Raw genomic sequence first — 15,324 nt, 5'->3', positions numbered from 1 at the left:
AAAAAAAAAAAAAAAAAAAGAGAACTCACACCTCACCCTCTGCGACTGATGGCACTGAGTGTCCCCATCAACCTGCAGGACCTCATCAGTGTTTGTGGAACGCCCTGTCCGAGAGCAGAGGACTGTTGCCTCTGCGTTCATCTCGGACAGTCATGACAGATCACATCACCGGTCATCAAAGAGACCCCAGTAAACTCAAAAGAATCGAATTCACTCAGACTGTGTGCTCTGAGTGTAATGAACCCAAACTAGATGTCAGTAACAGAAGAACAACAGGGAAGTCTCTAAGCATTAGAAAATCAGCAACACACGTCTGCATTGCCCGTGTTGGGGAGGAAGTCTCCCGGTACAAATAAGTATATGAGCAATCGTGGAAATACACACATCTGAAGAAGTGGGGTCCAGCCAGACCGGTGCTGAGAAGGAAGTACGTCACGCTCAGTGTTCCCGTTGGAAAAGAGGAACAGTCTCTAATTTATGTTCCTACCTCAAGAACCTGGAGAAAGGGGAGCAGAATAGCCCAGAACAAGCAGGCCGAAGGAAATAACAGTGAGCAAAAACCAATGAAATTGAAAAGAAAAAATATAGAGAAAATTATTAAAACAATAAGCTGGGGCTTTTTTGAAAAAAAATTCAATGAAATTGATAAACCTCTAGCGAATTTGACAAAAATAAAAAGACACCACCAAAATCATCAATATCAGCAATGAAATAGGGGCCACAGGCTCTGCCTAATGGCTACAGGCTCTGTAGCCATTAAGCAGAGGGTGTTATGCCACAGACAACTTGGAGCAGCAGACTCCTCAACACCCTACAAGCCATCAGACTCAGCCAAGATGAAATAGGTTATCCGAATTATCTTGTAAACTCTTTATAAAAAATTGAAGTCATAAAGATGAGAAGGATATCCCTAGGCCCAAATGGTTTCCCTAGAGAATTCTACCGACCAGTTAATAATTAAGATCAATTTGACAGATAAAACAGAAGAGATTGCCAGGGTTTAGGGGCGGGGGTGCGTGTGTGTACACAAGGACAGCGGGGTGAGCCTTCCGGTGTCAGGACAGGCCTGTGTCTGGACGGCGGTTGTGGGCGCACACATCCACATGTGTGACAGAGCCCGTGGGCGTAGACATGGAGGGAAGTGCCTGTGAGCTGGTGGCAGGCGAGCAGTCTCTGGATTGTACCTGCGTTAGTTTTCCTGTTTTTGATGTTGCTATTTCAGTTTGTTACCATCGAGGGAGACGGGGTAAGGAGGACACAGACCTCCTAGTACGTTTCTCACAAATAGCTGTGAATCTCTGACGAGTTCTTCATTCTGTTTCAAAGGTCTCCAGCCAGCCCTGCAGTTCCAGCGCTGCCTCCTCCCTGCTTCCAGAAGTCATTGCGGGGGTGGGCATCCCCGAAGCTGGGGAGCTTGTGGTGTCAAAGTTTCTTGGCTGTTCCATTGCTGGCTCAGGATTCAGCATTTTTGGGGTCGTTGGCCACTCGTCTGTCTGGAAGCTTTCCAGCTTCCATTCTCAACGTTATTTGATGTTGTGTCTTCTTTTATTTTCTTTGTCTTCAGGTAAATGCCTCAAAAAATGTAAGCAAAATCTTTACCCTTGTTTTACCGGGATTTTGAGAGAGATTACACTTAAATGCACATGTTTAAGCCACCATCTTTAACTAAAGTCTTTGATGATTTTTCCATATATATATATATTTATTTATTCATTTATTTTAAGTGAAACACATTATTTGCATCTTGTTTCTCCACTATGTATTATAACATAAACACTTCCCCACGTTTTTATAGGTCTTTGTAAGTCTTAACATATAGTTGATTAACCCCTTTTGGAGCTTGAGTGGTTTCGAGTTTTCACCTAGTGAGAACAAAGGTGAACTGTTGGCTATGTTTTGACTTCTGTGCGAGAGAATTCTGTGTGTCTGAAAAGACTGACTATAGCCTGTGGGAGCCTGGCTGTACTGAGAAATCCCATCGCTTGTGTTTCTTAGTGGTGACGGCAACAGCCCCTAGCAGCAGCAGTGGCCGTGATTGCAGTGAGAGGCAGCTGACGTTTGTGCAGGGCTCACTGTGGGCCCAGCACGGCACTGCATGCATCTCCACGCAGTCGAGTTCTAACTGCGAGCCTGAGAAGGGGTTTAAGGATATTTTCTGTATTGAGGTAGAACTGGCAAACTGAAGGGCTCGCTGGCACTGCATGCATCTCCACGTGATTGAATTCTAACTGCGGGCGTGAGAAGGGGTTTAAGGGTATCTACTGTATTGAGACGCAACTCGCACACAATGGAAGGGATTCATTTAAACGTGAGTTCATGGTCAGCGAGTACCAAGGGCGGGTGGTGGTACCCTTATCCAGGGAGGTCATAGAGGCTGCGTCATCTTCAGAGTTTTAAAACAATAATTAAAGCAAATAAAAGTGGATGTACTTCCTATCACCACATGCCTGCAGTTCTAAAGAATACCAGCAATAATCTACACCTGCACCACCATTCCCCGACCAGATGCCACGGGGTCACATTTCAACAAATGTGTGCACAAATGTGCAACCACCACAGTAAGATATAGGACATAGCCCAGCAGGTTTTAAAATTTTTTACTTTTAAAATTCTATAGTAGGCTGGGCGTGGTGGCTCACGCCTGTTATCTCAGCACTTTGAGAGGCCAAGGCAGGCGGATCACCTGAGGTCAGGAGTTGGAGACCAGCCTGGCCAACATGGCAAAACCCCGTCTCTACCAAAAATGGAAAACTTAGCTGGACCTGGTGGTAGGCGCCTGTAATCCCAGCTACTTGGGAGGCTGAGGCACGAGGATCACTTGAACCCGGGAGGCGGAGGTTGCAGCGAGCCGAGATCGTGCCACTACATTCCAGCCTGGGTAACTGAGACTGTCTCAAAAAAATAAATAAATAAAATAAAAAATAAAATTATATAGTAAAATTAACTTTTTTCCTATAGGATACAGCTCTGTGAATTCTAATCACCCCATAATCAGAGTGCAAAATAATGTCATCACTTCCGGAATCCTCCATGGTCCCCATTTCCATTCACCCGGCCACACAGGGCCCTCTGGCAGCTGTGATCTCTGCTCCACCCTATGATCCAGCTTTTTCCAGCCAAACCCTACAACATGCAGTCTTTTGAGACTGGCTCCTTTCACTGAGCACAACGCCTTTGAGATCCATCCAAGTTGTTTGTGTATAAAAGTCAGTTCGTTTTTTACTTACGTAGCTTTCTCCTACATTTCGAGGTCAGGAGGTACGAGTCTCCACCGTGGTGGTGGTTCTTCAGGGGGGTTTGACTCCGCTGACAGGTAAATGGCGTGCAGTCTTCTTCTCCCTGACACAGATGACTTTACATTTATTTAGGTTTTCTTCCATTCCTTTTAGCAATGTCTGGCAGTTTTTAGGGTACAAATCTTATACCTCCTTGGGTAAATGCATTGCAAAGTGTTTTGTTCTTTTTGATGCTGTTATGAATGGAATTGTTTTCTTGATTTCCTTGTCAGATTGCTCATTGCTAGTACAGAGAAATACAACTGATCTTTTGTGTGTTGTCTTTGTATCTTGCAACTTTGCTGATTTTGTTTATTGACTAGAACAGGTTTTCTGCAGCTTCTTCAGGGTTTTCTGTAGCCTGGCATCTGCAAAGAGAGAGAAGTGGTTTTACTTCTTCTTTTCCAATTTGGCTACAATTTATTTCTTTTTCTTGCCTAATTGCTCTGGCTATGTTGAATAGAAGCAGCGAAAGCAGATATTCTTGTCTTGTTCCTGATTTAGGGGAAAAGCTTTTAGTCTTTCACTATTAAGATGGACCTAGCTGTGGAGTTTTTTGTTTCTTTGTTTTTTGAGACAGAGTTTCACTCCGTCACCCAGGCTGGAGTGCAATGGCACCATCTTGGCTCACTGCAACCTCTGCCTCCTGGGTTCAAGGGCATCCTGCCTCAGCCTCCCGAGTAGCTGGGATTACAATAATGCGCCACCATGCCCAGCTAATTTTTGTATTTTTAATACAGATGGGGTTTCACCACGTTGGCCAGGCTGGTCTTAAACTCCCGACCTCAGGTGATCCACTCGCCTCGGCCTCCCAAACTGCTGGGATGACAGGCGTGAGCCACTGCACCCAGCCAACAACTGACTTTTTGAAAAGATGGAATTGACACACCGTTTACCAGATTAAATAGGCAAGTTGTGGAAATTGGAGAGTTCTCATACCCCCTTCACCCGGTTTCTTGTGCTGTTGACGTCTCACGCTGCCATGGTGCTTGTCACTGGCGTGTGACTCTGGGCCTGTCTCCAGCCCTTGTTTGGATCCACCGGGCTTTCCTGCATGCTGCACCCAGGGCACATTTTAGTCGTCACATCTCTCCTGACGCTGGTCGGTGAGTGACAGTTTGTCTTTCCTCGTTTCTCCTGACCTCAGGACGTTTAGGTGTCCCTAGAACGCCCCCAAAGCGAGCTTGTGCGATGTGTTTCATTATTAACCTGAGATTGTGGTTTTCAGAAGGAACATCACAGACCGCAAGTCCTTTCTCACCACGTCCCGTCAGGGAGCCCCTGATATCCACGTGACAGCAGTGTTGACTTGACTGCTGGACTGAGGCGTTGCTGGTGGACCTGGCTGCTGGACTGAGGCACACTCTGCCGGGTGCCTTGTCCGCTAAGCTGTTTGCACTTTCTCCACTCTGTTCTTTGGAAGCGAATCCCTCTGTGCATAGGCAACGCTCCCCGTCTGGAGGGATGAGTTCTACACGTATGATGTGGAGTTTTGTGAGGGGAGATGTCTCCTCTTCCCCGTTTATTCTCTTCTTCATTTATTGCCAGCAGTGTGGACTCAAGGGAGTTTGCCGCATGCTCTGTGTTCTAATCCGGTTCATGCACCAGGACTTGTTTCACTGCATGGTCTCCCTTCGGCCGGCTGCGCCCCGCTGTGCCCCGTCATTGGGTTTCCTGAGCCCTTCCTCACTCTGCGGCACCACAGGGTGCTCCAGGCTTACCTCGTGTCCTCTGCCTCAGCTTTCTAAGCAGCCATTTCTCCAGGGAGCCCTGAGCCTTCTCTCGGCAGGACAGTCCTGAGCTGCCCAGGTCAGGGTCTGGGTGTGCCTGTGGCTCCTGGGACGGTGCTGCTTCTACACCTTCCCGCCAGCTGCCTTTCCTGTAGTGTTTGCCTGCTGCAAATATTTCTGTCCTTTTACTTACAGCCTACCTGTGCCCGTTCTTTGAGTTTATGTATACATCACGTCATCAGGTCCGTTTCTAAACCATCATGGCAATCTCTGTCTTCTCATTGCTACCATTTTATTATTTATTTTATCTGTCTCCTCCATTTTTGTTTTTCCTTTTCATGCTTCCTGCTTTCCGTTGAGTTACTTGAGTGGTTTTTAGTATTTCATTTTAATTTAGCGCATGGGCATGTGACTGTATTTCTCAGTTTGATGTTTTGAGTATTTGCTCTTGGAATTAGAGTACTTATCCCACTTGAAGTCACACCCAGAAGCCCCTCCCGGCAGGTCCCTTGCCCTCTCCCTTCCTGCTGTCCCTCCACCGACATGGAAATGCCACAGGTTTTGTTTTCAGTCATGCAGTGTTTTGAAGAGGGCAGTAGAAGATCTGGGTATTATCTGTAAGCCCAGAAAGCTGCCGTCTGTTCTCCCTTCATTGTCAGTGTTCCAGGTATCCTTCATGTCCTCTTTCCTTCTGAAGGATTTCTGGCGGCCACTCGTGGAGAGCAGGTGGCTACGATTCCCTCGGGGTGGGTCCATCTTTCTTCCTCTCGTGTTCCTGAAGCAGCTCTGCCCTGCGCGCGCAGCGCGGCCCTCGGCCCTCACCTCGCGGCACGCCATGAGTGCGGCGTTCCTACTGCTCGCCGCGGTTCCTGCCTGGGGAGAGATTTGCAGACACTCGAATCACTGTTCCCTTTGAGTTCATACAGATTTTTACTGTTTTCAAAATTTTTTTGCCTTCAGTTTTCAGCAGTTTCATTTGGACGTGTCTGGGTGTGGATTTCTTTGAGTTTATTCTGTTTGGAGTTTGCTCAGCTTCTTGAATCCATAGGTTTTTTTTTTTTTTTTTTTTTTCCAAATTTTGGGTTTTTTTAGCCATTTTTTTCCTTAAGTACTTTTTCAGCACTTCACTTTTCTGTGAATTTGCTGAGACCTTTGGGCTTCCGTGTGCTTCGAGAGCATGCACACTTGTCTGCGTGGGCCGTCTTGCGGCCCCTCTCCACCGCACCTCCCAGATGATCCAGCCCTGTCTCCTCGGCCCTGGCAGCTGGAACTGCCTCTCCAGGCTGACTTGAAATCTCTGTGGTTCTTCATGTGCCGAGTAATTTGGGGTTATGTCCTGAACATTGTGAGAGGGGTTGTGTGTTTACGTCGCGCGAGGAATGTGAGTGTTTTAGTTTAGCATTGAGCTGACCTGGGTGGATTCTAGCCTAGGTCCCAGCGACCTTCTGTGGCGTGCGGTTCCCATCCCAGTTCAGGTTGTGAAGCCTTGGCAGTGCTGCTGGCCTTGGCCTGGGACGGTGGCAGTGCCTGTCAGCTTAGCTGTCGTCTGCTTCAGAGGCCAGTGTGGATGGGACCCAGGCACGGGCCGACCCAGGGACGCCCCCCAACTCCCGAGAACCACCCTTTTCAGTCCCTCCATTCCATGATCTTTGGGTCCTTTCACATTCTGGGTCTCCCCTTTGTGGTCCTCCAGGGACGTGGGGCTCTCTTTGCACCATCCATTGCACTCTGCTGGTGTCATGGAGGTTGGGCCCACGCCCGGCCATGCAGGAAGGATTACAGGGAGGAAAACGCAGCCGGAGTTTGTCTTGCCCATCTGGAACAACAGCAGCTTCAGACAGAGGGCACAGCTCCTGCTTCAGGCTCCCTGCTGCCACTGCAGCCCCGTGGGCTCAGCCCGTGGTCGTGTGCGAAGAGTGGAGGCAGGGACCACGGGGGCCGGGGAGTCCATACTCCAAGCAGGGAGGATTCCACGCTCCTGAAGCTCAGTGGCTTTCTTTCCTGGCCCCCAGGTGAGTGCCAGAGGACTTCGCCTTGAGCTCCTGGTACAGCAGCCTCACCACCACCTGGATGTTGGCACGAGGCGGAGGTCAGAGGAGTGAGAGAAGGGCCACAGTGTCCCCTGCCCGCCAGTGCGTGGGCCTTCCAGAGCCGGGCATCCATCCAGGCTTTGTAGCCGTGTCTGTGGGAGAGGAAGGGCAGGCGTGAGCACCCCGTCACACTGCCATGTCTGCGGGGCTTTGTCAGATGCTGTCTTTATGACAAACAAGCCTGGAGGGGCGGGGCGCTCCGTGTCAGGACACACAGCGAGTGTTGGGTTAAGCTGGGCCCCACTACCCTTGTGTGACCATCTCCAGAGCTGGGGGTCCTACCTACCCCACTCGCCAGCCTCTCTGGTGGGGTTCCCACACCCATTGTTCAAGGGAAGTGGTCGTCAGTGCCTGCTGTAAGCCAGACATCATGATCAGGGCTAGAAACATGGAGCCAGCCGTTTGATGAAGGAGGCGGAAGTAAAACGTGAGGTGTGGTGGTCAGGGCCCACTGGGGAGGGGCTGGCGGGCAGTGCAGGGGTCTGGGACCCATGGGAAGCTGGCCTGGGTGAGGGGCTTCCTGGACTGGATGCTGTCTGTCTGATGGGCTTTGGGTCCCCCTACTGTCCCCTCTCCAGGCCCTGAGAGCCTCACCTGAGGCACCCCCCCAACATTATGCATCTTTTAGTTCAGCAAAAACAACTAATTTTTCTTGCAAAAGTTTCCCGCGTGTTTGATGGGTTTGTTATAAGCAAGATCCCAGCTACCCTCCAGCTGCTTTCCATGCACACGCTCCGATACAGGCACCTGCTTTGATTGGCGTCATCTTCCCGAGGAAAGATCTAGGCTGGCAGCTAATTTATGTGGCACTCCTCATGTTTAAAAAAGTTGCAGTAAGTCCATTTCAAGAAGCTTATGCCAGAACTGATTACTTTGAACCATCTGAAGGCAAACCAGAATTCCGAGCTTTTGAACACCACCCCCCGCGCCTTGTTTCTTCGTGTGTTCTCTTTCTCGCTGTCCGTGCGGTGGCAGTTTGTCTGAAAGGAGGACAGCAGAAGAAAACGCACCCCTTCAGTGCACAAACGGCACGCGTGTGGGCTTACTGTGGCGGTGAGGGTGGGTCACACAGGTCATTCTGTTAACATGGCTGCAGCTACATGCGTGCACTCATTCAAATTCAGCCCTTGTAAACATTTTGCTCCCAAGCCTTCAGAATCCATAAATCATTTTAAAAGGAGCCTTGGGGCTTTTCATCCAGCATCTCCCTAAGTCGAGAAGTCCCTGCAGAAGGCAGCTTCTCAGAGATGGCCTTGGAGGCCCCCGCCGTGTCGTCACTCAGTCACCTTGGGCAGGTTCACTCCCCTGAGAAGCCCTGGGAGGCGGGGGTCAGGAACACCCACCCTGGGCCCTCTGCCAGGCTTGCTGTCCAGCCAGGCCCCTTACCAGCTCTGTGATCAGCGGCCTCTCAGATGGCTTTCTGAGCCCCAGTCTCCCCTTTACTCAGGCACCAGGACTTCCCTGCTAGATTGGATGGGCAGACTGAGGGGGTTGTTTGTAAAGCTACAGCACTTGCGGGGCTCCCATATCCTCTCCAGGAGGCATCAGCTGGTGCCGGAGGTGTGTGCTAGGTCTCACACCGTGTGGCCACCCTCCTGAGAGACAGTGACACTGGGCTGTGCTCAGATGTCTCCCCTGCCGGCGTTCCCTGCCTCACGAAGAGCGAGGCATTGTTGCTACAGAAATACCTTCTAGGCCCGTGCTCAGGATGTTTGTGTGAGTGGGAGTGCCCCAGACACCCAGGGAGGGCAACGCATGGTGTCTGCGGGGCTGGTCTGTGGGGTTGACCAGCAGCCCCGCCTCTGGAAGCATGTCCTGCAGGTGCACCGTACAAGCAGGAAGCAGATGTCAGAGGTCATTCACTACAGTACGGTTTTTACAGCTTTCCTGAGGTATATCCGGTGTGCAGTAAGCTCCACGGATGTCAAGTGCAGTGTGGTGAATTTGCATGTACACACACATACACACAGCCGTGGAGCCGTTACCACATTCACATTCAAGACCCCCAGACACGTGCTCTTGTTTGACAGGAATCCCTCCTCCCTGTCTCGTCTCCCCACCCCACACCCGTCAACGTGCCTTCCGTCACTGTAGATTGGCGAGAGGCTGTCGAGTCTTCTGGGAATGGCATCGGTCCTGGAGCATGTGGTCTCTGCCTTTTTGCCTCTTCCATACAGCATGGCTGGTTTGGGGAGAGATCACTGTGCACACAGCTGCGTCATCTTCACTGCTGAGTCGTGTTCTGTCGTATCATATGTTCCCTTGTGACGGACATTTGGAGTTTTTCTGGTTTTTGGCTATTCTGAATGAAACTGCTGTGTATTATAAATAAAGTCCCATGTAGAAATCGACTTCGTTTTCTTTCAGGTAAACGCCTAGTGTGGAGTGGCTGGCGGTCACCTGTGTAACGTGTTCCGAGGTTGCCCGTCTTCCAGAGGTGCAGCTTCTCCTCACCAGCATGCAGCACAGTCTTTTTACTTAGTCCCTCTTTTATTTTTTTAAACGTTTCTTTTAGAGACAGGGTCTTGCTCTGTCGCCCAGGCTGGAGTACAGGGGCGAGATCATAGCCGCCTGCAGCCTCTGACTCCTGGGCTCAGCTGGTCCTCCCACCCCAGCCTCCTGAGTAGCTGGGACTGCAGGTGCACGTCACCACACCCGGCTAGTTTTTTTAAAGTTTTCGTTTAGGCCTTGTAATAGGTTGGCCGTCGGGTCTCACTGTGGCCTTTTGCTTTTTATTTCACAAATGACTAATGGTGTTCAGCATCATCTCATTCAGCTCACTTGTCATCTGTAGAGATCTTCTTTGGTAAGGCACCTGTTTTTTGTCCATTTTAAAATTTGATTATTTTTGTTGTTGTTGAGTTTGGGAGAGTTCTTTATATGTTCTGGCTACAAGGCCTTTATCAGATTCTTTGCTTTCCAGATATTTTCTCCCAGTCTGTGTCTTGTCTTTTCGTTCTTTCATCAGGTGTTTTGAAGAGAAGTTTTTTATGATAAAGTCCAATTTTTCAGTTTTTTCTGTTAATGTGTGATCCTTTGGGCGTTAGTCCATTTTCACGCTGCTGATAAAGACGTACATACCCTGACTGGGTAATTTATAAAGAAAAAGAGGTTGAATGGACTCACCATTCCACGTGGCTGGGGAGGCCTCACAATCATGGCGGCAGGCAAAAGGCACGTCTTACAGGGTGGCAGACGAGAGAATGAGAGCCAAGCCAAAGGAGAAACCCCTTATAAAATCAGATCTTGTGAGACTTATTCACTACCATGAGAACGGCGTGGGGGAAACCGCCTCGTGATTCAGTTATCTCCCCCCACGTCCCTCCCGCAACACGCAAGAACGATCTGGGAGAAACCGCCCTGTGATTCAGTTATCTCCCCCCACATCTCTCCCGCAACACATGAGAATGGTGTGGGGGAACCGCCCTGTGATTCAGTTATGTCCCCCCACATCCCTCCTGCAACACATGAGAACGGTGTGGGGGAACCGCCCTGTGATTCAGTTATCTCCCCCCACATTCCTCTCGCACCACGTGGGGATTAGGGGAGCTACAATTCAAGATGAGATTTGGGTGGGGACACAGTCAAACCCTATCAGGTATCAGGGCTAAGAAATCTTTGGCTGTCTCAAATTCACAAGATTTTCTCCTGTATTTTCTTCTAGTAACTTCATAACTTTTGGTTCAGGATTGAGCAGGATTTTCATTTATTGTACAAGGTTTTAATTCTTTATTTCCCCCACGAACACCCAATTGTTCCAGAACCATTTGTTGAAGAGACTGTCCTTTCTACACGGAATTGCCTTCGTATATTTTTCAAAAATTAGTTGTGTTTATACGCCTATTTCTGGACTCTGTTCTGTTTCGTTGGTCTGTCTTGCAGACCAGTACTGCACTGTTGTGATTACTACAGTTTTAACATAGTTGGTGAAATTAGGTAGTCCCTCGTTTTTCGTTGTCAATGTTGTTTTCTCTATTCTAGGTCCATTACCTCTCCATATGAATTTTAGAATCAGCTTGCCAGTTTGTACAAAGAAGCCTGTGGGATTTTGACTGAGGTTGCTCGATTCTGTGGATTAATTTGGGGGAGAAGTGCGTTCCCAACACCCAGAGTCTCCCGGCCTGTGGACAAGGCATGTCTGTCTGCCTGTGTGGAGGTCGCCCTGGATCTCTGTCCACAGTGCTCCAAGCTTGTCACCTGCAGGTTTTTCTTGGCCTGTTCCGTTCCATTTCTATGTGTTTCATGGTGTTGGAAGCTTTTGTAAGTGATATTTTCCAGATGACTTTCTGGTGCTGAGTTCTACTTTAATTCCACGATGGTCCTATAACATAGTTAGAATTATGAAATTCCTAAATAGACTGAGCCTTCTTTCACGGTTTAGCATGAGGTCGTCTTGGTACATAGTTCAGGTGCTCCTGAAAAGACTGGATCTTCTGCTCTTAGAGTTGAAGCGTTTATCCAGGTGAAACAGGTCAAATTGGTGGATCATGTGATCCCTGTCCTCCTGATTTTTTGCCCGTTGTTCTATCAGCTACTGAGAGAGTGATGTTGAAGTCTCCGATTGTCATCGTGGACCCGTCTGTTTCTCCAGCCAGTTTGGTTTCATTTGTTTGGCAGCTCTTTTATTAGTACAAACGTGTTTAGGATGATTATTTTCCCTTGATTAATGGATCTCTTTATTATTGTAAGTTACCTTCTTGGTAATAGTATGTGCTCTGAAATTTACTATTTCCGGTATTAGTAGCGTCTCCGGCTTTCTCTTGCTGGTTTTCTTAGTGATGGCATGTTATGCCTTTTTGCATCTTTGTATTTAAAAGTCTTTATTGTCGGCGGTGTCTAACTGGGTGTTGCTTTTTAATCCAGTATGAGTGTCTGCCTTTTAATTGTGGTTAGGCTACTTACATCTAATTTGATTATTGATATGATTAGTTTTGGTCTTGTCATTTTACTATTTTCTGCTTGTCTGTCTCTTCTTCATTCCCTTCTTCCTGTTTTTTTTCTTTTTTCCTTTTACCTTTTTTCAGTCTACTTCGCTGTTTTTCTGATTTTGTTTGATTTCCTTTTTTGGCATACAGTATAATCACCTTATAGTCACAATGTTGGTTTTTCTCTTCTAGCCTTTATACTGTTGTCATACATTTTATTTAGTCCATATATTAAATCCCCAATATATTTTCATTAATTTTGTTTAATCCATTAATCACTTTAAAACGTTAATAATTTAAATTTTTTAAACAGACATGAATATAAGAAAGCTCTCCCTACGTGCAGTTGCTGTTCCAGCCCTCCTGGTTCCCCATGCAGATCCCGGTTTATGTGCCCCGCCCCACTCTCACCCTCCTTTGCCTGCAGGCCTTCCCTGACGTTTCTGTAGAGCAGTTCAGCTGATGATGAATTCTTTCAGCTTTCATGTCTGATCCGAAGGCATCTTTATTTGCTTTTGTTTTCGGAGATGCTTTCACCGTTCTAAGGTGGTGGTTTTCATTTCTATTGGCATTTCAGAGATTTCTCTCTCCTCTTTTCTCCGTTGCACTTTTTCTCATGAGAACCCCACCTTGTGCCTCCGTAGGCACGGCCTCTGCCTTTAAGGTGGTTTTCCGTGCTGTGGTCCTGAGCAGGCTCGTCCTGATGTGCTCTGGGGCTGCCAGCGTCTTGTTTCCCGGGCCTGTGTTCCTTGTGCTGCCTTATGTCTGTTGAGCTTCCTGCGTCTGTAGCTTTATACTTTCCATTGAATTTGGAACTTTCTGACAGTATTTGTTCCGTCATTTCCTCTGCTTCCTTTCCTCTGGGGACTCTCATTCGTGTATTTTATGCCTCATGAAGTCGTCCCACAGCTCAGTGATTCTCTTTTCATTTTTCAGAAATCTTTTCCTCTCTGTGTTTGCTTATTTATTTGTTTTTGACATAGGGCCTAGCTCTGTCACCCAGGCTGGAGTGCACTGGGGTGATCTGGGCTCATTGCAGCCTCCACCCCCCGGGTTCAAGCGATTCTTAGGCCTCAGCCTCCTGAGGAGCTGGAACTACAGGGGTGCACCACCACGCCCGGCTATTTTTTTAATTTTTAGTAGAGAAGGGGTTACGCCATTTTGGCCAGGCTGGTTTTGAACTGCTGGCCTCCAGCGATCCAGCTGCCTTGGCCTCCCAAAGTGCTGGGGTTATAGATGTGAGCCACCGCGCCCGCCTCTGCGTTTTGTTTTTGATAGTTTCTGTTGCTGTGCCCTGACGGATTCTGTTTCTCTAACGGATTCTGTTCTGTCATTAATCCCATCCAGTGTGTTTATCTGAGATGTTGTAGTTTCCACTTCTACATGTGTCTCTTCCATGTCTGAACTGTTCCATTTTTCCACTAGATTTAACAACTTTCTTAATGTCCCCGTTTGCCAGTGTTGCTGTCTGTGCAACACTGTGTCTTGGTAGGTATTCGTTGATTGGTTAATCTCTTCATTATAGGCCATGTTTTCCTGCTGCTTTAAATGTCTGGTAATCTTTGATTGGATGGCAGGCATTGTGAATTTTAGCTTGTTGTGTCCTAGACATCTTTGCATTTGTATACATCTTCTTGATCTTCTTTCAGAGATGCAGTTAGGTTTCTTGGCAAGAATTGGGTTTCCTTGGGTCTTGCTGTTGTGGTGTGTTGGAGCACCCTGGAGCAGGTCTCAGGCTGGAATAGCTGTCCCCCCTCCTGTTCCCCCTCCTGTCCCTACTCCTGGCCCCACTCTTGTCCTCACTCCTGTCCTCACTCCTGGCCCTGTGCGGTGTCGAGTAATCTTTCCATCACTGTGGGCCTTGACAGACTTTTTGATTTTTAAACCACATGAATATATTTTTCATTCAAAATATTAGATCTAGAAGTGAAGACAAAACTAGACAGCTTCTTACAGTGAACTACAACTGGCCCCATTCCGGTTGCAGCCATGAAGGTTTGTTTTGCATTCTTTTCCCACTGCGGAGAAGGGAACTCACTGTGGTCACCCCGAAGCCTGCTTTTGTTTCTCATCTGAATTGTGCCTCTGTGGTCCCCCGTCATCAGCTCCTTCCACACCCCGCAGTCGAAGTCCTTTCCTGTCTTTTCCTCATTTCTGAAGATGTCCTGAGGTCGCTTTCCTGTCCCTCAGTGTCCCCTGCACTCCGCCGTGACATCACCCTCTGGGAGTGGCTGACAGACACACTGACTCCCAGGCGTCCTGCCTCGGGCTGGTTCCCACAGCCAAGGTGTGGTCGACGGAGACTTTCTCCGCACAGTCTCCTCCAGCTGAGCGGGGGCTGCCACGGACTCCCCCATCCTGTACTTGTGTCCTTTTCCAGTTTTCTCTTGATGTTATCACTGGACTCTGAGAGCTTCACAGATATGTATTTAAAACTAAAGCTGTAGAGCTGGATCTCCTAACCTTTCACTTCCTTGTCACCCAGAGGGCAGGACTTCCCCAGCATGGCTGGCCACGGATACCTGGTCACCGTCTTGCTCTCTTTGCAGGTTGAAGGTCGAGGAGCTGGAGGGCGAGCGGAGGCAGCTGGAGGAGGAAAAGAGGATGCTGGAGGCACAGCTGGAGCGGCGCGTGCTGCAGGTGAGGGCAGGGCAGCCTCTGGGGGCGGCACCGCCTGGGGCCTCGCATTTCTCTGTGCAGCATGAATGTCTGTGGTTCCTGCCGCCACAGAACACCTGTTTTCCGGCTCGTCTCTCTGAACTCTCTGGGCTCTCCTTCCTCCCATGTGCACCGCCTTGCCTGGCGGGGAGGCCGTGCCGCTGAGAGGCCTGCACTGGCCGCCCCTGGGGTCCTCTCCGCCCTGCGCCACCCACACGCCTGGTATTAGTGGAGTGGGCTCTGGGCGAGTTTGCACTATGCCTACCCGGGATCTGCCGTGGCGAGGCTGGACTGCTGTTTGTGTTCTTTTAATTGTTCTTTCTCTTTGGTTTTCATCCTCCTGTCTGAGTTGCTGCATGGCAGGAAGCCCTCAGGTTTGAGGTTACCGGGTTTTTGGACAGGCCATTGATTTTATCTTGGCACCTATTAGAGGCAGATCAAATCTACTTTTTATGACCAGTTCCTGGAGATGGGAGGAGTGACATCTGTGGTGACAGGCAGCTCCGAGCCGCGCTGGCCTGTCCTCAGCCTAGGACCTGTCATCTTGTTTTAATTGGGCCGTGGTGTCCAGGGAGGGGTCACGGAGCTGCTGCCCACCCACCAGAGGCTTCGCGTCAGAGCTGCTGAACGTCTTTCTGGGTGTTGG

The 15,324-nt window shown here is 49.0% G+C and overlaps 1 protein-coding gene across 5 annotated transcripts in view; it reads left to right on the top strand.

Annotated features, from left to right (window-relative positions):
• Positions 1-15,324, top strand: part of MAD1L1 (mitotic arrest deficient 1 like 1) — a 414,534-nt gene that overhangs the window by 258,106 nt on the left and 141,104 nt on the right. For all 5 annotated transcript variants that reach the window (XM_025378819.1, XM_025378817.1, XM_025378816.1 and 2 more), the window contains one exon: positions 14,570-14,660. In XM_025378819.1, the coding sequence (XP_025234604.1) occupies positions 14,570-14,660 (91 nt within the window). The remainder of the gene's footprint in view (positions 1-14,569; positions 14,661-15,324) is intronic.

Source organism: Theropithecus gelada, chromosome 3 (genome assembly GCF_003255815.1).
Source record: "Theropithecus gelada isolate Dixy chromosome 3, Tgel_1.0, whole genome shotgun sequence".
In the NCBI taxonomy this organism is placed as follows: Eukaryota; Metazoa; Chordata; class Mammalia; order Primates; family Cercopithecidae; genus Theropithecus; species Theropithecus gelada.
This window is presented reverse-complemented; position numbering and strand designations above follow the sequence as displayed.